The 22,908-nt window shown below is 34.0% G+C and overlaps 1 protein-coding gene and 4 non-coding genes across 5 annotated transcripts; all 5 read left to right on the plus strand.

The window, feature by feature from the left end:
- Positions 1 to 331: 331 nt before the first annotated feature.
- Positions 332 to 22,833, plus strand: LOC126773510 (uncharacterized). Its single transcript, XM_050494461.1, has 14 exons — positions 332 to 701; positions 9,931 to 10,690; positions 10,942 to 11,123; positions 11,657 to 11,774; positions 11,864 to 12,107; positions 12,426 to 12,653; positions 14,288 to 14,514; positions 15,505 to 16,279; positions 16,690 to 16,852; positions 17,004 to 17,189; positions 18,108 to 18,205; positions 20,184 to 20,280; positions 20,737 to 21,223; positions 21,480 to 22,833. Exons 1-14 carry the CDS (start codon positions 676 to 678, stop codon positions 22,161 to 22,163), a joined length of 4,275 nt encoding a protein of 1,424 aa, XP_050350418.1. The 5' UTR covers positions 332 to 675; the 3' UTR covers positions 22,164 to 22,833.
- Positions 15,186 to 15,304, plus strand: LOC126773530 (5S ribosomal RNA). Its single transcript, XR_007669744.1, has one exon. It is a non-coding gene; the product is annotated as a 5S ribosomal RNA (ribosomal RNA).
- On the plus strand, positions 16,548 to 16,666 carry LOC126773531 (5S ribosomal RNA). Its single transcript, XR_007669745.1, has one exon. It is a non-coding gene; the product is annotated as a 5S ribosomal RNA (ribosomal RNA).
- LOC126773523 (5S ribosomal RNA) lies at positions 17,673 to 17,791 on the plus strand. Its single transcript, XR_007669739.1, has one exon. It is a non-coding gene; the product is annotated as a 5S ribosomal RNA (ribosomal RNA).
- LOC126773524 (5S ribosomal RNA) lies at positions 20,532 to 20,650 on the plus strand. Its single transcript, XR_007669740.1, has one exon. It is a non-coding gene; the product is annotated as a 5S ribosomal RNA (ribosomal RNA).
- Positions 22,834 to 22,908: the final 75 nt, after the last annotated feature.

Below are 22,908 nucleotides of genomic sequence, written 5' to 3' on the forward strand. Positions count from 1 at the left end.
TCGGTATTATAAATTAAAATACCTACTATTCAATTATTATTAATTATATTCAAACTAATTATTTGCTATATATGTAAACGTAATATGCTAAGTAATATTAGTGTATAAATTACGGTAAATTAATTTAAAAACAAATAATGAAGAAATTTATAAAAGAATATAAAGCTTTAAGAACACGGTCTATAGCGGAAATGTCTAATGAGCAACGGTAAACAAACAAGTATTACCTTCAATTTTATTATATTTAAGTATTTCTAAACTACCCTATTTAAAGCGAAATATAATATTTTTAAATAAAATCTCATTCGCTGAGAGATTGACTTGTAATTCCTGAGTGCTCAACGGCCAATGCAGTGATAGAGTGACGCGCGAAGCTCAACCGGCGTGGATGAAGTGGATCACCGGAGCGCGACGAAAAGTAATTTGTACAAAAAACTAAATTCAACTCATTGCGATTGCCGTGCTGTTCGTGATGTTTTGTCTGACCGCACAATATATCGGTGGTCATTGTTGTTAGACGTTTTTATAACGATCGAATCTAATGCGACGGTAATGTTCCGCGTGCTTCTCGTGTCGGCAGACTTTCTGTTTAAAAAAAACTTTTGCTGGTGTCGTGTCGTAAACGGCTTAAATGTGTAACTAAGTATTTAATAAAAAGTGGCTTCATTGCAAGAAATGGGAGTATTTAAGTGGTTGCGCCGGTATGTACCTACCTACGTTTTATACATTCAATAAGTTTTATAGCTTGTAACTTATATTTTACAATGTACTTATATACTTACATAGAAATTTTACAAGTGTATTTTCGTTTGCTGAAAATATGAAATAACACTATAAAAATAAATAATTTTTATAATGTTATTATAGAGTTACTATAAGAGTCATCTATTAAATTTGTTTATATTTTGTGATCTTTATTCATAGACGGCCCTTGCCACATGATTTAAGAGGAAATTATTATTTTATTATAGATTAAAATTTATGAAGGTTTTAATGTATGTAAATTTTAACTAAATAAATATTGCCAGTAAGTAGGTATATTCTTTATTATTCGATATTTAAATTGATTATAATATTACTAGTCAACGTCACGACTTCGTACAAATATAATTATTATTTACCCTACGATTTATTAAATAATAAGATAGAACAAAACAATTATTGTAATACAATCAGTATCAAACTAAGCGGTCGACCTGACTGTACCGCTAAAAGGCCTTACCGTTTGGCTTACGTCTTTTTATGCATTTATTTAAATGGTTTTCTCTAAAGCTACAAATTACAATGTACATTTGTACAATCGGCAATTTTATTTAAATAAAACGTCTTAAATTTATTTAAAAAAAATAATTAAAAATGTCCATCGTAAAATGGCTATTTCAAAAAATAAATTCACTATCTCAGTTCCTGTAGACATTTTACAGATCTATCATTCAAACAAAGTTTTTGCGTATCTTTTATAGTTAAAGTTTGTGAAGTCTTCGTAATTTTCACAAGTTCCAGGCATCGCAGTCCCGGGACTTTTCTAAATATACTAAAACATTCTTAGTTAGATCTATTAATATAATAACCATTTAATTTAAATGAATTTTTATTTCTATAATTGTAGTTATAGTATAGGAAGCATCATCTGTATAGGAAGCATCATCTCGAAAAGCAAACGGAATGAGAATTTTCGTAAGCTATCTTAAAAATCGTGCAACATATAAAATTGTAAATACACTACATACTTATGTATTTTTTTGTAAATTATGCAACATGAAGGATATATCAAGTCTTACCTAACGAAATGTACACTAAAATAAAGTCTTTAACAAATCACTTATTAAGATTTTTTTCTAATTGGAATAAATAAAATGTACCATTTATTTCCTATTCGATTGAATACTTAAGAACAGACCTTATGATAGGTTTTTTTACGCAATACTAAAGTCTTTTGAGACTTTGCTGAGTGACCGCTGCTAAAATAGATAAAGAATGTCCGATGTTACAAGTTAATTAATATACACGATCGACCGTTTCCACATTCGTGTGTCTTCATTATTCTCCAACTTACAACAATGAGCAACGTCCAGGTTCTGGCAGCATCCGCATATTCCGCTAGAGTCAACATTGTTCCATTCCGTTTATTCAAAGCCGTAGAATGAATTCCACTTACCACTAGTCCCTTTAGTTAGAATAAAGTCGCGAGGCGAATAGCGAAATAGTTACCTCGCCGCTCAACTCGCAACATGCGTGCGGAGATAATGCAGCACGAGTATATTATTACATTTAAGTTGCTCTTCGCCTCGCCGCCTAGCCTCAACACGAGCGCGCATGTGTAAATACCGCAATTCCACACTAAAATTTTCGTATATATTTTAATTTCATATGCGTTCAAATTTAGCGCGTTATACACGAATGTCAGTGGAATCGGAACATAGACTACTAGTACGGTAAAGTTTACGATTATAATAAAATTTACATAACGTTCAATCAATCGATAATATAATTACAAGCACCTTTATTATTATCGACACATTCACAATTCGACGTTAATTTTTAATCTCCAATTAAAATGAAATGAGGAAACGCTGGGAGAAAATGAACGCGACCGACGTCTTATCAGATTTTATCTAATTCATTTAAATTTATCCAATGGCTTGTTTCCTTTGTTTTATCGCAGGTTTGATGTTTTATTCTCCTTGTTCTACTTTTGAAACCATTGTAAACGTACACTTTAATATTACTGTTAGTTCAATAAATATTTACGTTAAATATAATTATTGTCGGAGTTGGTATTTAAATAAGTAATTTAATATATAAATGGTTAAGCGAATGTTATACTAGTAAATCATTATGATTCGTTTGCGTTCTTATTACATAGTAGTAAATAGTAATAATTTATCTACTATAATTAATACGCATGTCTGACGTCACGTTTCGTTGTCAAATGGCAATTGCCATTGAAATGGTTACAAAAAGAGGGTAGTACATGGTTCGCTTTTTTTTGTTGTTCTTGTTTTTTGAATCTATTTGAATCGAACAGCGAGTCTGTTCATCTTATCTCGTTATAATAATTCTTGAAGACTTTCTGTAATAGAAATATAAACGAGAGATACAGACATGGCAGAATGAATTTTTACATTACAGAAAATACGTACTACGGAAAAATGGTACGCCAACATGTTGCTGCGTTTTTAATAGATAGCGCTTTCAAAACAAGTGTCAAAACATCAAAGTCATGCTTATGTCTGCTTCTTGATCTGATGTTAAGAGAATCGATCGAACATTAGTTAAAGTAAATCGACGTCTACAAAATATGAAAGAAAATAAATAATGCTTAATAACTATATTTAAGCTCAATTCCATGAAATTCAAAATTTTTATATCTCAAACATCAATAAGTATGAAGAATGTGAGCTAAATTTATATAATTTTCGGGGGTCCATCATGAATTAAACGGACGAAAATAAAACCATGGACTGATGACTAAGTTTTTTTTAATTTTTTTTCACCTACATTCCGTGATAAAGCAGGACCATAGATGTTATCATTCTAAACGAAGATGTCAGGGCAACGTGTATAAAACTCCGTTTGGTACAAGTAGACTTCGGTCACTTTTTTTTGTTAAGAATACAAAAAGGCAGCTAAAGTCGGAATTTATTGTTTCGTAACGTAATATCAAAATTTGCAGGACCAATTTAGTGTGTCCACCGAAAAGAAATATGAGATAGTCTATACCGAAATACTCGCTAGATCCAGAATTAATTCTCATTATATAAACAACAGAATTCCTTCTATTATGATATAACTATTACAACATTTATATCTGTGAGACAATTTTTAATAATGACGCCACGCTGCTTATTAATTATATATAATTCGTTGTTTATTTTCGCTTATTCTTTCTCTCATTATTCAAAGGCATCAGATGAAAATTACATTTACTCAATCTTAATAGACAATTCAGATTAAAATCAGCGGGTACATACTTAGCGGTGCAATTTTATATAACTCATTTCCGCTTAAGTTAATTTGTTCAAATGATGATTCGATGGTGTCTTAACATTCGGTATGCTAGTCCACAATGACGTCCGTCCAATTCCATGTTATAATTACAAATGTGGATATGTTACAAAAACTTTTTTTTTTAATTTTGTAGTTTTTTTATTTTATGTTCGTATTAAACTTCTACAAAATGTATATATCGTATGTTATTGTTAACGAAATCTCTGCCTAAAGTTCAACAATCGATCTTGCTAAGCCTTTTTAACTGTTAACTATAGAGGTCGCATTCCAGGCGTATTGTTGTTACTAAATTTCCGGGCTTATATTGTTCATTAATTTAATCATTTTTTATTCGATAGATTTTTTATCTTATTTAAGATATTCGACAAAACATGTTATATAAACACGTGTTAGAGAGAGACAAGCGTTTTGCGACTTCATACCAAATTTCATCAAAATCGGTTTATTGGTTTAACCATGAAAACGTAACAGACAGGCGGACAGATTTACTTTCGCATTTATAATATTACTATATATTATCATAGATAATTGCTGTCATGTTCAAATATTACGGACCCATTTTTTAAGTTGATCAATCTTGATACTTCGTATTTATATAATATCAAAAACCGGTATAATAGGTAAATAGATGATTATGAAAGGCCTACGAAGAAAATACAATCTCAGGCACATGCGGTTCGATTAATATTTAGAAGAGTTCGGTTGTCGCAATGCTGACTGTAACATGATATTTGTTTGTATCTCGTCATTTAAAAAGAATTGGGTGAAACACCGAAACCGTATTTGTATCGGTGCGAAATCGGAGCTGGTTTAGCGCAACTTGCTATATGTATATTTATATATTTTTTTAAACTTTCAAGCGTTACTTTTAAATTGCTATTTTTATTGCTAGTCCTATCTAAAGTTATTTAAAATAAGCAAATATAAAATAAACGAAATTCACAAATTATACGGACTTTTAAAATGATTTGAATATAATCGGACCAGACAACATGAAATTAAACAAAAATCGAATAGTATTTGCATTATCAATGGTTTCGTTTAGTAAAAACGAAACGAAATTGACCATACAATAAAATCATTTGTTTGTTGTACAGATTAAAAAGAAACCGCTCCTATTGGTTCCATTTTTAAATGGCATGTGAATCGAAAGCGTATTTTATTATGACGTAGGCATGGTATAGTCTGTCTATTTAATTTCCTTTTTATTTTGTATCTATGTTTCCGTATGTTGTAAACATGTTTATTTTTTAATTAAATTATTTTGAACTTTATGTATGGGCACTTAGGTGCTATAAATGCATGTGACACTTGTATCTGATTTTATAGCACTTGTCGCGCTTTAATAACTTCTTTATATTCAGCATACTTACACGTGATACAAGGCGAGTTATAATGTTTTTTTTTTCTTTTTCTCAATATTCATTCAATAGATCATACGGCATCGACGCGTCACTCGAGAATAAATTGCTGAATGGAGAACTTTTACTTTAGAAATTCGCTAAAATCTAGACTAAGTCATTTTTGCTGTTATTTTATGTCTTTTAACAGTAAAAGCGAATCATTTTTACAGTACTGTCTTTTTATTATTTTATAATACGAGAAATGGAACATTTTCGAATTTAGGACGAATGACGAAACTTTTTTGTATTTTATTATGAATTTAAATAGAACGCTCTTTCAAGTTTTCTCAAGATGTTGAGTCGAAAGTAAAGTCAGAACTGGTAAATGTCCAACTGCTGGGCTAAGGTGTAAGGAGAAGGTTTGGAGCTTATTCAGCCACGTTGCTCCAATGCGGGTTGGTAAAAAAACATGTGGCCACTCATCCAACACATGCAGGTTTCCTCACGATGTTTTCCTTCACCTCCGAGCACGAGATGAATTATAAACACAAATTAAGAACATGAAAATTCAAAGGTGCTTGCCCGATGGTGAACTCGCAATCTACGATTATGATTCACGTGTTTCCAACCACTGGGTTATGTCAGCACCTTAAATATGTTATATTCTAATTAATTTCATTAAAAGTTATTACAAAGTCAAGTTACTTATAAAGATGTATTGTATAACAAATGTTAACACGAACCGAATGCAACCTCGATTAATTTAATTCACCCAATGAACTAAACAATAGAATCACCTCTTAAAACTCTTCCGTGTGATTGATACATCCAACAAAAGGCATTTCGGTAGAGCATCGTTCAATGAGGCATTGTCTAAAACAGTATCAAAATTTCACTTTCACCGCACTATTTACCGATTTATGCATCGTAATACTTTTATTACTTTAAAAAAAAATAACGTAAATTGATGGTTAGACAGCTTCGTATTTATGTAAGCTTATCGTCGTGAAACAAAAATTGTTTGCTATCAGAGATGCTTTCTATTTTATTTTAAACATCGATTATGTAAGTCTTAGATTAAGTTCATAATGTATTTTTGACTTATCAGTGAGCTATTTATCTTTCGAGTAATGACTTTCTCTAATCTCTTAATCATATTCCCATTATTGTGATTTTGTACATGCAATCTTGCCCTTAGTAATGTTTACAAGCGTTATTAGGTACGTGTTATCGTAATAATTTGTTGCCAATAGCGATTGTGTGTGTTATAACTTGATTGATTTAGAAAAAAAAGCGCTTTCTTTGCTTACTTTGTTGTGTGTCTTATTTAAATAATTGATTAATCCATTTATGTATAAAAAAACCGAATAATCAAAACACGTATAGTCATTTGCGTTATATGCAAAATATTTGTGCAAATAAGATGAATACAATCAAAAAGGTTTTTTACGCTTTACGAGAACAAGAAAATCAAAAATCTAAATATATATTCTAACTTATTTGACTTATATTACAAGATGAAATTTAATATAAAAATACTACCGGTTCAGAATGTAGATTTTACCTAATAGAACCGGCGAGAAACTCGGTCAGTAGTTACTTTTTTTTTTCATCAATCATAGATGGATATATATGTTATCATATACAATTAAATTTATGTAACCTGTATGTGTAAAATCAACGAATATTAAATCCAACTCTTTTTATATTACATATTTTAAAATAAAGCGCCCCACCGTGTCTGTTTGTCTGTCTGTATGAAGGGTTTAAACACAAAAAATATGATTGGATGGATTTTTATTAAAGTTTTGTGTAAATTGGTTAAAATATGACGATATTTGTTGAATACGTCGAAAATCATGGCGATTTGGAGCTTTACTGGTAAGCGCCGCGAAAACCAGTAGTTATTATATTTTACGGTATAAACATTTTATTTAGACCCTTATTTGACACGTGCAAAAAGCCGGAACGGGGTAGTTAGTAATTAAAATACTATTTAATCATGGCGGACCGGTTGGCTTGTTTGGTAGATACTTGCCTTTACGCCGAAGGTTGTGGTTTCGATTTCCAGCCAGGACAGATATTTGTGTGCATGAACATCTGTTTGTCCTTAGTCTGGGTGTAAATATTTATATAAGTATGTATTTACAAAAGAAAAGTAGTATATCAGTTGTCTGGTTTCCATAGTACAAGCTCTGCTTAGTTTGAGATCAGATGGCCATGTGTGAATAACCCATATATAATAATAAACCCAGGATATCATGTACAATTTGTTTTAACCAAACGTATATATTTAAAAGTAAAATGTCCATCCAAAATAGAGAACAAGAGTTTGTGAATGTATTTCGTGATCATTGTGTTAGTCATAGGTAATTCTTGAATACATAAAGAAATACAAACTGATTACTGCTTTTATATAAATTTTATTTCACGACGCACCTTTGATAGACACGTTGATTATAAACACCGTGACGGCTTATTGGCCGCTTTGGTGATTAAAACGTCTAGCTTCGAGTAAAAGTTAAGTTTTTAATATACTAATATAATTTACTCAATATTTTAATGAGCCGTTTGTAAGATTACTCCAATGATTGATAGCAGTTTTTTTTTCTCTGGAAATCCAAAGTGTATTTGTTCGCTAGATCATAAACGATGGAACTGGCATTGCAGATAGCGATAAACTGTACACATTTTCCAAATTGAAAGTATTTTTTTTTATCAAATAAGCCAACGTTATTTATATATATTCAGTAAAACATTTGTCTTATTGAATTTATAAAAATATTGTTACAAAATATATCAATTATAGGCTAACTTAACATACAAAAAATAAAAATATCAAAAAAAAAAACAAAAAGAAAAAACATCTTTAATTTAAATAAAATACATAAGTGAATTTTGATATAAATATAAACTATTGAATAGCATTATAATGTAAATTTGAATCTATGGATTAAGATAAAAAAAATTTAATTATTCTGTAAATGCAAATAAAAATAAAATAAAATTACATTAAATTAATTTTTTCAATATTTAAAACTTCCTAAAATATTTTTTGTGTTTGGCTCCATAGCACTAACGATTTATAAAATATATCAAAATAATTTTTTTGGTAAATTATGAAATAATTTATCTTATCTGAAATACACTTTCAACCTGTACATGAACAGCCTGTAAATGCCTGACAGCCGAGCGTAGGCCTCATCTCCGTTTAACTAGTGAAGCTTATTCAATCATGAATCATTCAGTGGTTTTGTCAGGTAGTAGATGAAGTTCTTTTTTTAATTTAAAAATAGGTAAGCACTCGGGCATATTGGCGAATGTTATATCCCTTGTGCCTGTAGTTACTCTGGCTTAACTTGCAAATCGGAACACAACAATACTAATAAGATGAGTGGGTGGTACCTACCCAGACGGGTTCGCAAAAAGGCCTACCACCAAATAAGCTATCGAATACTTCATAATAATTTCTGTTGTAATATTAAATCGAAAATATTGTATATCAATAGATTCATCATATTTATATTACATTAATGTAGAAGTAGGTACTATACAATACATGTACTTTTAATTGCTCATACAATAAAAACCAAAGTCTATCTATGCACATAACACTTGATAAAGATAAGTAATATGTACAATGATAGAAACGATCAGGGTAAAAGTTAAGTTGCTACTCGATGGATATTCACGGTTGAAATGCCATTGTAGTCGGAGCTGTGGGCTAGTTCAAAGTTAATCACCGCTATGGAAATTGTTAAAGTAACTGAACAATGAAACGCGTCACAAAAACCAGTTAAGTCTCGGCGACTGTCCCACGCTGCGTTGTTAATTTCTTAGATCACTGTAATTACTTGGTTAACATCTTATTTTTAACTTTTAATATTATTTTGCTTATGATCGATCTTACTCGATACCGATTTTGCCATTGATATTGTCACAGAACTTAAATAGTTTTATTAATTTGGGCTTAGATAATAATTTATGTTGTGCATTATACTTGCAATAGGTACATGACATTAATATAGAAAACTTCACGCTAATCTTATATATTTTTAAAATGTGTTAATGTTTGTATATTCGTACAAACATGTATGAATACGTGAAACATATTAATAATGATAATGGCGAATTTCACACATCAAAGTTGTTATATAAAATAAAAATCAATTCAAAGCTATCATGTTGATTTTTATTGTTAAAATAAATGTACTGAAATTTCGAAAATATTAACGTAACGAATAAAAATATACACTAAAAGCAATAAACATTTGTTACACATAATAAATATATTGAATGGGCAGTTCCGTACATGGATCGATTAATTGATATAGAATTTGGAATTCGTGTCGTAACAGACCGGTGGCGTCATCTTCTGTTGTATTGTTGATCCGTTCCGCTCAACATAACATGCACAAGTGTGTCATACACATGCATGCAACAATTTACTCGTTTACTTTGAATTACAAGTATAATCGTGATTTTATTAAATTTTTAACGTCTCAGTAATAATATTCCGCGTGAAAAAATTATAATTAGCTTCAATAAGAATAGGTTGAATATTCTTTATTCGCAGAGAACGTGTGACCGTCACTACCAGTCATGTAGGACCCTCGCCATCTATAGACGACACTCCTGTACAAGTCGGTACAATACGGACAGAGGAATACAAACGAGACCTCGCAGAATTCCAAGCAAGGAGATCTTCTGGTAGCAGAGACCTGCAAGTAACGCCCGTAAAGAAAAAATGCGCACGTCACTCTCTTCCCGTCTCCTGTACAGATTGTACCGGCGACCCGGACACCACTTTTAATTATGAGAAAAAGTCGGCCATAAAATATAAAAAGAAGTCGCATAAACGAACTCGAAGCGCGCATTCCGTGGAAAAACTTCACGAAGGTGTTCCAAACATACAGTTTCTCTTTCAAAACCAAGTCTTCATGCCGGGCAATATGTTCGCAACGGCGTCATATTCGGAGCCACGTAAAACCAATCGTCATAACTCGAATCAACGCTCGCCAGATTTCTTTATTCAAAAGCATATAGATTTTAAAGACGACCAACCGTCATCCCCGCCATTTTTCTTTAAGAACAATTCGTTACCTTTCGACACTAAAAACTTTTTGGACGGAGCGAGAAGCGATGAGGAGGAAGTTGACGGAGTGCAGACGGCTGGGGACGTGAAAACATCGAGCTCAAGTTCGGGAAGTCATAAAAATGATAGTTGCGAAGAGAAGCTTTGGGAAGTGATGAGTGAATTGAAGCACTTTGACCAGTGGGCGGATGAGCAGCTGCAGGCGCCATCGCTGAACACAAGCAAATCTGACGATAGTAAGGTAAAACCTTAGAGAATTATAAAATAAAATATCGAAAGAACTGCACGTGAACAGTTTTTTATGTGTTGTAACAGTTAATAATAAGTCTTATGTGTAATACGTTCTTTTATGAGTGTTAGCAATAACATATACGATATTATATAAGACTTATCAATTCTATTTGCATGCCTCATTCACTTTTTACTGCACGTTCCTTGCAAATAGTAATAATACTAGAAACCGGTTCAAACTGTCTTGCTGATTGTTCGTAGAGTGACGTAAGCACGTTTGGACTGCCAATCGCGAGTGCATGCAATTTGAATGTGACGATTGATAAAAACAAAGCATGGAGTAACGGCAAGTGGGGAGTGGTGCCAGTGCAAATCAAAAAGCTGGCCGGAGTCACCATCGAGCACGTCAAGAAGAAACAGAACATGGAGATAAATATACTAAGGTTATTATATATCTCTTTGTGTTTTTTTTATTGTTAAGTAAATAGGCAAATAATGCTTTACTCTTAAGAAGATTTTGAGCTAATGTCATAGCCGACACATGGAAGTTAGCTTGATTTGATAGCAGGACTCCTGTAGTGTCCATCTGGGTAGGTAAAACAGCAAGATTTAATACTGTTGTGTCCCGGTTTGAAGGAACCAATGGAATTACAGGAACAAGGGACATAACATCTTATTTCCACGCTTGGTTATTACTTACAGCGCCAATATCCGCCTACTAATTTATATAAAAAAGAAATTTTACCTTAACCATCGAGCGATTAAATACACAAATTAAGCACATGAAAGTTCAGTATTTCTTGTCCGATTTTGAGCCCGTGATCATCAGCTATGATCCACTCATCCATCAGGTCTATCCCCTACACACAGGGCTATATCAGCTCTATGCTAACATAATATAACCAATGATTTTCACTGGACACGTACACCCATAGTAATTATAGTAAACAAAAATGATTTTTTTAATATTTTACAGAAAATATCGCCATCCAAACATAATACTTCTAATGGGACTCTACCCGGATGTAAATAGTAATATTCACATAATTTGCGAAAGATGCATCGATACATTATTTGCTATACTTCATGTACAGGTAAAAAAAAATTTAATATCACATACACTATAAGCCTCAACAAGTATTGAATGAATTACTTCAATAATATTAATCTGTATATTTTTCAGGGTCGTATTTTAAGTGTCCAAACATCTGTCCACTACGCATTAGACATCGCGAATGCTTTAGTTTTCCTACATATGCAAGGCTACCTCCACACTGAGCTGTCCAGTATGAGCGTAATGATATCCGCACAAGACACTGCGAAACTGTCCGACCTCGGACCTTGTACGAATCTTCCAGTGACTAAACGGAATGAGGACAAGGGGTATGAAATTTTTTCAACGGAGCCGCAGTACGCCAACTTAAGTGGTAAGTATCATAAAGCGGATACCACACACGGTGAACTACAAATGTAAAGAGAAAAGGCGTATAATCGCGCAAGATTGTAACTGCAGCTTCATATTACTTATAAATCAAAATCTATCCAGTAGGTCAGGTGTATTTAAAATAAGCTCCGTGGGCCGACACCGGCTCGTGAACACAATCAATCCAGCCAGAAGTAAAGAGGTGGACATAATACAAAGAGTTAGCTAGGACTTAGGATCTAGAGTTAGCCCATACGATTAAGGGGAGGAGTTTGCGTGGTCGTTGCTACCCAAATATTCAAGATCCATTTTCGTTTTCCAGAGGGCTGCGACGTGACCTCCGAGTCCGAGCCGCTCCTGTCGCAGCGCTCGTCCGAGGCGTACCTCAGCTCCAACGCTGTATCAAAGCACTATAAAGCGTACTCCGAATCTGAGCACTATCGCTGGCAAGCTCCTGAACTCTTCGAGCCTGACGAAGATGGCTTTGTTCATCCGTGTTCTAAGAGCGATGTGTATTCCCTATCCATTATGCTTTGGGAATGCTGTAATGGTGAATATTTAATATGAATATGTAATGGTGCTCTATTTTATAAAACTGGAGAGTTCATATGGACGAAAGAGCTAATCTTCTAAACTACCAGCCTAATTTAAATAATTGTTTTCGCTAGATTGTCTGTTTATTGATAATAACGTATTTTTTATATAAAAATATGTAGGTGGACGTTCAAATGTGCTACCTAATGGTAAGTGGTCACCATCACCCATAGAAAAGGGGGGCCGTAAGAAGTATTAACTGTTCCTTACATCGCTAATGCACTGCCAAATATGGGAACTAAAATTTCCCTTGTGTCTGCAGTTACACTCGCTCACTCGGCTCACCGGAATGCAATAAACTATAGCTTTTTAGCGGTAGAATATATGATAGGTTGGTGGTATCTACCTAAACGGGCTTGCACATAACCCTTCCACCAAGAACAATATGATTTTATATAAGTGTGAAAGTTTTTTTTAAATTTTATATTTAAAAAGTTGTATAAAAAGACATCAGAAACGCTTGACGCAAGCTATAATTTTAGCATGATTACAGAATCTTCAATATTTTTTATATGTTGTTCGATAAATTATAAGTGAATCTTGTTTATAACTTGTTCATTTTAATCCCATTTCATTAATTTCAAACAGAATTTAATCTAGAATATCAGTCAATACATAATTAATTAGTAATTTTATCAATAATTAAAAACAGATTTAAATAATCATATTTTTTATGATACAAGAATTAACCTATTTATTAAATATATTGTGTAATAACGAATGAAATAATTGTTTTTAGTTGTATTATCGTAAAGAAAAAAAAAAGCATGGTTTTTGTTAAATATTAAATTGAAATAAATGTTATGGTATTATCGTATTATCGCACGCCCAAACTTTTACTATTTTTTTATTCAAATTATGTATAATTATGTGTAATATTTCATAATATTTTGCAAAGTGTATGAAGTATTTGTTATTAACATAAAACGCTTAGAATTAAAACGTCATTTAGGAGGGGGCCTAGGACGGGAGGCCGACTCACATGCCGCTAGGCTCCTCGTTCGTATTCATATTCTAACGCTAAATAGCAGTATTTCGTACAACGACGGTAACGACAACGGTATTGTCTAGTTTTTGGGGTGAGCAAGCTGTAATTAAAGGCACAAGGGCATATCTTATATCTAAGAAATACTTTATATGCCAATATTCATTAATACTATTAATTAACATATATGGCATTGTCCACGGGCCGAGGCGAGCACCTACTATAAGGTGGTCCCCTACTACGAAAGAACCACAGCACAAAAGTGGCAGGCTTAACAAACGCACCGGGTGCCTTAACTGAGGAGCGCTTTTTTACAATTAATAGGCTAGTGTTTGACCGTCGACTTGCCTGATGTTAAGCTTCGACACGGTCTAGGATGGAGCACGCTTGCACCTGTTTACTCTGGATTTGAAGATACCAACATTGTACCTATCAGGAAATACGGACTCGGGCAAAGCAGTTCATAGTTTCGCAGTGCGAATGATGAATGTAGATTCGAAGCGGTTCGTACGGTCGCGTTTAGGCCGGTCGATAGTAAAAGGGGGCGGGAGGAAAAAGTTCGTATAATTCCTGAGCACCTTCTCCGAAATGCTCTACGTCCGCAGCGGCGGTCCCGTGGCAGGCGCAGTCGTACGGCGCGCTGCGGGCGCGCCACGCGGGCGGGCGCGGCGCGGCCGGCCCGCCGCCCGCCGCGCCGCCCTCCCCGCGCGCCTCCCCGCGCCCCGCCGCCCTCCCCGCCGCGCTGCGGGGCGCGCTGCGCGCCGGCCTCGCGCCGCGCCGCGCCGCGCGCGCCTCGCTCGCCGCGTTGCGGGCGCAGCTGCTTCACGCGCAGGTCTCCTACACTTTGCCTTCTATTCGATGCTGAGATTTTGTACACTTTAAATAGATTCCCTAGATGCTTAAACAATCTTTTCGTGATAATAGATATATGGAAAAAAGGGCCAAAACTCATCTCAACTGTACCATTCGAGTAGTTGAGGTGACGTTAACTTTGTTTTACTCCCGACAATTCATTAAAAAAGTTATATTCGGCTAAATAGATCTTTTTGAAAGAAACTTAAGGTTTCCTTGTCCAATTTAAATTTGAATCATCTATGTACTTCCGAAATATATGGCTTCTCATGTGTTTGCAATATACCTTGCACCCCACTTTCTGTAAGTTTTTGATTCAAAATAAGTAAGACAAAAAAATTACCAAGTCCTAATGTATTTTTTCCCACTAAAAACAAATATTTTCTTTTTATTTCGTGCCAAGGTATGATTATTAACTATAAATAACTTTATTTTATAATAATATATAAATAAAATATGCGTGAATATTGACGTGTGTCTAATTTACACGTAACGTCATAATCCTCAAGTTTTTTAAACTCATCACATATGACAAATACTTAAATAAAATTGCCCTGAAAACATGAATAAAGAAGCCAAATTTGAATAACGATAATAATATTATAATTGTTAGTCATTCGGATAAGATAGGATATATTTAGTCTCTAAATCGCCAACGTCCATACCACGTTGAATACACCGGTTCTCGTCCGATCACCGAAGTTAAGCAACGTCGGGCGCGTTCAGTACTTGGATGGGTGACCGCCTGGGAACACCGCGTGCCGTTGGCCCTTTTTTACTTTATTATTATTTTAATTACTTGTTTTACAAGCAAATAACTATATTACATTTATAAAACAAATATTATTTTAGTTTATTAATTATTTAAAGCATGACTTGTTAGTATTAGTTCCTTGTAGAATATGGATTAATAATATATAACAAACCCGGTATGTTATTTTTTTAATAATATTTAAATCTTTACTTTCAGCGTACCCTCGACGAAATGGAATATATAATAATACCAGATCGACTATCCAAAAATAAGTTAAGTCTGAGCACTCAGCCTTGGGACACAACTTCGCCCACCGACTCCGATTATCTCAGTCCCAAGCACATTGAACATAAAGCCGAAATTCACACACGCGATAGTTCCAACGACACCTCCAAGGAATCAAGCCCCTTGTATGAAACCATACGACAGATAAACTTACCAACTGCTCATACTACGGATAAGTGTTTTATATCGTCCGATGAGGATAATCCACCTCTGAACTTCGATCGATTGCAAGAGAACGAATGTTCAAGCGCCTGCTCGACTCCCCTAGCAAAACTCCGAGCAAGAATCAACGACGTAGTTACTCCAGGAACTTTACACAGAAGTGACTCAACCGAATACTGCAGTATCCTTAGCCCGGATACGCGTTTGAATAATTTTGGTCTCACCGATGATAGTATTAAGGACCAAAGTGCCGAGCGTCCGACGGCAAAACTGAGCAGGAGCTTCACACCGAAGTCTTATAAACCCTTGCATATTAAAGTGCCAGAATTTAAATTGGACTCTATTAAACCGTTGTTAAAGGAGCAAAATAGCACTGAACGCTCTTCTTACAATTTTAATATAAAGAACTACAGCTTGCCAAATACCCCGATCGCGCGAAGTAATAAGTTAAGGAAGAATGCTTGGCTGTCGGGAGAATTAAATGTTAATAAAAGTCAAATTGAGGAGACCCCGAAGGTTCCTTCCTCTATGCCTAATAGTAGAGGTATGTATTTTTATTTATGTGTTGATAATTTGACTTTCAATTTTCATGTCAGTTATAAATATCTTCATTTTGTATTTTTAATAGTGTTAGTTTCATTTGTATTTTTATTATTTTATATTTTCATTATTTCAAGTAGGTAATAATAGTTATAAGCTGAGTGTACATATCCACTCGATACAATTGACAAAATAATATTGATATGTTTTATTTTTTTACGTCTGTGATAAAACTAAGCATGCAAATGTATAGATAATTCGCAATTTCTATCGCCAACGTCCATACCACGTTGAATACACCGGTTCTCGTCCGATCACCGAAGTTAAGCAACGTCGGGCGCGTTCAGTACTTGGATGGGTGACCGCCTGGGAACACCGCGTGCCGTTGGCCCTTTTTGATATTATTTTTTGCAGAAACCAAAATCAAAGTCACTGATATGGATTTGACTTCGGCGGAACCGCCTCAAGAGAAGGAGGACAAATCGGAAATTCTAACTTTCATTCAGCAAGAGAGAAACGAAATGATATCAAGGGGAAGTACAGATACACTTCGGGATAGCTTTACAGGTTTACGGAGGTAATTTTTTTTATTAGTTTTCTATATGATAATTCTCATAAAATCGTTACACATGTCAAGATCATCGTCTAACTTATTATAGTTAAACTGTTTACTTAATATTACATGGTATTAAATAATGTAAATAACAAAAGTATCTTATACTGGACAGAGTGCCGCCGCCCCCGCCGGCGCCGCTGGAGCGCGCGCGCTCGCTGGGCTGCGTGAAGGGCGCGCGGGCGGACGACGCGCTGGCCAGCGTGTACGTCAAGCCGCTCGTCGCCATACACGAGCGCTGGATACACGAGGCCAGCAGGAAGACGGGCCGCTCCATGTCGCTGCCGGAGGACAGCCGCAGGTAGCCCAGTCACTTCGTCGACAAACGTTAATACATTGTATTGTTGTGGTTGAATGGTGAGAGAGTACCAGGGACACAGGTAAACACAATCCCCTGATTGAAGATGTGAGGATTGGGGTAGAATGGACTTCTTACAATCTTTACTATTTTAATTTATAATATAATTTTAAGGAAAAAACTTTTCCCAAATAATATTATTAGTGCATATCTTTCAGACTTATGTAAATTAAAATACATTTAATGAAATATTCTTTAATACGATGATTAAGTGCTTTTATGCATTTTCTTATATAAATTTACAATGGTGGCAATGAAAATATTGTGCAAATGATAGGTTTATCGTTGTAGCCATGTCGTCACTTAAAGAAGTCAATTTAGCATGATATAAGTTTTATTTTAATCTTGTTATAATGAATATTTGTATCAATTTCTGCTATCAAATTTTACTCGTATGTGTTATTATTCGAATTGGGAATGAATTTCGCCAACGTCCATACCACGTTGAATACACCGGTTCTCGTCCGATCACCGAAGTTAAGCAACGTCGGGCGCGTTCAGTACTTGGATGGGTGACCGCCTGGGAACACCGCGTGCCGTTGGCCTTTTTTTTAGTGTTTATAATAAGGAAGTACCTTACACGCTAAACTATTCCCTGACGTAGAATCGATAGACATGATTGAAGTTTTACGTAGTGGCACTTACAATTATAGATAACAATAAGCAAGCATTTCTACTTATAGACATAAGAAATAATTATAAATGGCATCATGACATTTTCGTACGAACGATACATCTGAAAGATTTATTTCGTAACAATAATAGACCCCGATTTCTTATCATTCCTAAAGGCTAATACAAGTAATGTATTGAGCCTTGCCAGTACGAGTAACGTCCTTATTCGTGTTTCGAATGTTCCAGTCACGTGCCCGCGGTGAAGCCCGCGTCGCACTGCGTGGACACGCGGCAGGCGCCGCGCGCCGCGCCGCCGCGCCGCCGCCCGCCGCGCGCGACCGCCGGTCAGTGCGCAGCGGGTACTTGCATGCGCACCAATAGCGGTGTTGTTGAATGATATGCACGCACCACGCATGAAGGCTTCGTAGAATTCGCTTTCAGCTTAAAATACTGATTTATACGCATGTGTAAAATGCAGCTAATAATATTTTTAACTCGTAAACAAAACAAACAAATGCCACAATATTAAAAATAGATTAAAAAGCTTAAATATATCACAAGCGTCTTTAATATAATATTACAAATAAGAAATATATATTTTCGTTTTTGTTTTGTATTGTTTTGTTTCTTAATGCATGTCAATTAAACTAACTTTCATTTCATTATATATCTTACACAAAGTCAATACAATGGAGTGGTTTATTTTGAAATAATTCAACCGTTTAAAAATAAATGGATTGCTGTTAAATTTTGTATTTAAATTTAACTGGACTGCAAAACTGAATCGCACTGAGTTTAAATTCAAGAATGTAAAGCTTAATTTTTTACCTTTCACCGTACAAAGGAATATTTTATCATCATAAAATTCGATATTAAAACTTGAAGAGTATCTTACTTCGTTGATTTTTTGTAGATTAAATAAGTAGATAATATTTAAGTGCCATTGACAGTTGCATAAAAAAATAATCTTCTATATAAATATGTTTGTATGTTTGTTTCTAATCCGAGTGCCATTCATCCGATTATGTAGCCCAAAAAAGTCTTACGTATTTATAAACGTTCTAAGTGGACCCTTATTCTACCCGTGTGAAGCCAGGAGGGTAGTTAGTATTTGAAAAAACAATGAAACATTGGAATAGAACATTAAATGTTGGATGTCAGATTGAATAATGATTATCGATTTCTTTTTTACTTGTAACACAATGCTTAAGAAATATAAATGACACGAAGTACATAGTAACAAACTATAGCACGATATTACAACAAAATAATTAATAATTAAATAATATATTTACCGAATAAGTGTAGCTGGTATTAGAGGCGGGCTTAATATATGAAAGTATTTTCTACCAGTAAACCTACAGGTTTTTAAAAAGCCGAAACCACAATTATTACATAATATTTGAATAAGGAGCACACAGAGATGTTATATATTTTATATAATGGAATTGATATATACATAATATATAAACAAAGTATCTGATAAAATAGTTAAAATTAATACTTTTACCACCAATTATGGATTCTATATACTTCCATTGCCATTGTAACTAAAGATGGGCTAATTTAGAATGTTTATATCGCAATTCTATAAATGGTGACGGTTACAATATACTAACATTCATATATTTTCTTTCTAACGTATATAAATAAATTTGTTGATAATAAATAATATATTGTTTTATTTAAGATAATTCTGTATAATATATCTACAATTTTAACCGGCTTCGAATAAAGGAGATTCTCAATTCTGTTGTATTTTTTTATGTTAGTTTACATAATTTAAGGACCGATTAGGAAAATGCTTTGCTTGGGAAGGTTTGCTACCCATTTGGTACAGGGTACTCATCCCTAAGGGTGGAAAAATAGAGGATCATTTTATTTGAAGTTGGTTTTTTTTAAACAGACAATGATGTAGAGGTTCATTCTTTATTCATTCATTCTTTATTTTATATTCATTTAAAATTGAAATAACAAATCACTTAGAACACAAGAACGATATGTACTACATATAAAGTTTAATATTATTTTAATGTGCTATAATATTTCTATAATTTTAAGAGGTACTTGAATATTGTGCTGCTCTTAGATTTGAAAGAGAATTGACTTTGTTATTACTTCTCCTTTAGTAAATTTATATATTTGTACTAAATAATAATCTAAACACGAATTAAAAAAAATTGTAAAGCACTGTATTTTATAATCATACAAACACATTTCAATATTCTAGTTTATATTAAATGATAGGCGATCGTTTTTAATGCAAGTATTTTGCTTTCATTAAATAATTTACAGAAGTTAAAAGTATGTTCTTTTTTATAGGCCATTGGGAACAATACTGCCAAGCGCGAGAAGCAATCTCGAAAAGTATGAACTTCCCTCAAGACACGAATACCTGGATAAAAGCTTCGGAAAAAGGGTTCGTTATTTATTGTAACTTTATTTATAAATTAATAGAATTATAAAAATATTCTAAAAATATCGCAATATTGAAAACAAATGTGACCCGACAAAAATAACTAAAAACGACAAATGTTTACAAATATTTTTTATTTTAACTTTGATTAAGATGTGTAATAATATTATAACAATAAATTTGTTATTCAATATAAATTTTTAAAATAGTCTTTCTTTTAAATAAACCTAATCAAATATTTAGAATAAGCAATCGCCAACGTCCATACCACGTTGAATACACCGGTTCTCGTCCGATCACCGAAGTTAAGCAACGTCGGGCGCGTTCAGTACTTGGATGGGTGACCGCCTGGGAACACCGCGTGCCGTTGGCCTTTTTTCCATATTTTTTATTATTCATATAAAATTTTGAAAACAATAAAAATACCAACTTTTTAATTATACATCTTATTTGTTACAGGACAATAACTGAAGATGTTGCAAATGGTCCGCACAAAATCGACCGTTCAACTGATACACTAAGCATTGAAGAATTCATACGAGATTTAATTCGAAAAGAGTTCCATCACCTAGTAAACGAAATAACTGACAACACTTCAGAATCCACGAACAGCCTTCAAAAAGGCGATGACATACTAAATAAAGGCGTCGCTAACATTCTGGAATCTTTGAAAACCGCTGACGAGGGTGAGCAAGCCGCTAAAAAGGACACAATTAAATCATTTTCAAGGGTGAAAATAAACGGTAACAATAAACCACTGTTACAAATCACGTTTAATCGTTCGGGTGAGAACAGCTTGCAAGTTCTGGACAACTGTGTGAATGTGACAATATGTGACTCGAATAGTGGCAAGGATAAACTAAATTTATCTATGGAGGACACTTTGACTGGGGAAGACATTCATATAAATTCGTTGAAGCGATGCCAAGCTTTCAGTGCTATTCAGGTTTGTATTTGTATTGTTAAAAATATTTTATAGAATTGAAACATTTTTTGGTATATATGTCCTTATTTTAAAGAAATACTAAGGTTGAATTCAATAAAATCGAAAGCAATGGAAAGCCTAATAGAAAACGTAACTGTTTTTTTTAATAAATTTATTTGGCAAAACCATTCATAAAATATGGATATTGATATATAGTAGATGTTTAATGAATGATCTACGTCAAGTATTTTGTTGAAATATTTGTTTTCGTTAACAGGAAGCTCGCAGCACCGAGGACTTATATATAGACGACGACCTCTCGACTCACATGCAAGAGAACTTCGGCGGCAGAGTGAAACTGATCCCCTTACACGGGTCCCTGCATGAGATCCTCTGCGAGAAGGCGGACGACTGCTGCCTCGTCAAAGTGAAGCAGGAGAACGGCTGCGACACCATTTACTTCCGCTGTGATAACTCCGACACGGAGTCCCGGGACGCCGTCGACGGCTCCGAAGGACCGAGGGACACGGTGGTCTTCAAACGAAGCATTTCCTTGATCGAGGAACGGTTTCAGCGCGTATTCCCGAAGGACAAGCGACCGAATCCCGTCGTGGCTCTCAAAAAACTAAACGACAAACTAAATGCTCGTCCCAAATCTGAAATCTTCATTAAAAATATCAACAGGGACACCCGCGTGTTGAGCAACAGTACTCCGTCTTTATTCATAAGGGACGATAAAAACGACGAAGTCGAATTGAATATTGAGAACGTCTTGTGCTACCAGGACTCGTCGTCGGACGAATGCTTGAAGTGTCAAGTCGAAAATGACGACTTCGAGATGTTGGAGCGGGAGATAGAGGAAGATATAGCGAAGAACATCAACTCCCTCACCTGCGGATGTTTGGAAAAAATATCAGAGGAAAATCTCTCCGTCATTAACGAGGACAACGATAAAAATTGATGTATCTGATGTCCAGAATTAATTCACCGTTATATAATTCGAAATCAAAATACAAATTCTTTATTTAGGCTATCAGAGTAAAATGGACAACGTTAATTCTGTCTATAACATATTTATAATTGTTGTTAAAAGTATTATATGCTAATATTGTGGCAGGTCTTCCACCGACGAGTACAAATTTTTGATAAATTACTCTCAAATATAATTCGAAATCATACGCCATATAAACTTGAACCCGTCCAAGATAGTTCGCATTTAGAAAACCCAAAGATATTTAACGTTTTAATAGGTTTTCATTTAAGATAATCATTTATTTTTTTATTGTGAAAGGCTATGTGATTTTAGATTAAGTAGCACCTAAACATTCCACTTTTGTGATTTTAGAATAGTTTTTCACAGTTTTATTTATCATTTATATTTTCACTGTTAAGTTAATTTTATCATCCATTTAACACTATTTTTTTTTAAAGTCTGCATGGACCAAAGGATATAAGGCTGCATCCTTAGGTCTTCTTCAAATAATTTTGTATGTGCAGTTTTAATTGTATTTTGGTGATTTAGAGATTATTTAAAGCGTTCAGATTGATTTTAGATGTAATTGTTAAAAATAAAGTCTTGTTATTAGGAAATATTTTTTATTTCTGTTACATATAAAAATAAAGTTAAGTATGTAAAATGGCAATAGTTTCACTATTGTTAAACAGCCTCAGAAATTCGTATTTAAACATAACGGGAAGACTTGTGC

This window comes from Nymphalis io, chromosome 14, assembly GCF_905147045.1.
Source record: "Nymphalis io chromosome 14, ilAglIoxx1.1, whole genome shotgun sequence".
Classification (NCBI taxonomy): Eukaryota; Metazoa; Arthropoda; class Insecta; order Lepidoptera; family Nymphalidae; genus Nymphalis; species Nymphalis io.

Coding starts and splice junctions, on each gene's coding strand:
- LOC126773510 (XM_050494461.1), top strand. CDS start 676: ATGGGAGTATTTAAGTGGTTGCGCCG. Junction 11,124..11,656: donor ATGGAGATAAATATACTAAG/GTTATTATATAT, acceptor AATATTTTACAG/AAAATATCGCCATCCAAACA. Junction 16,280..16,689: donor CTCTATGCCTAATAGTAGAG/GTATGTATTTTT, acceptor TATTTTTTGCAG/AAACCAAAATCAAAGTCACT.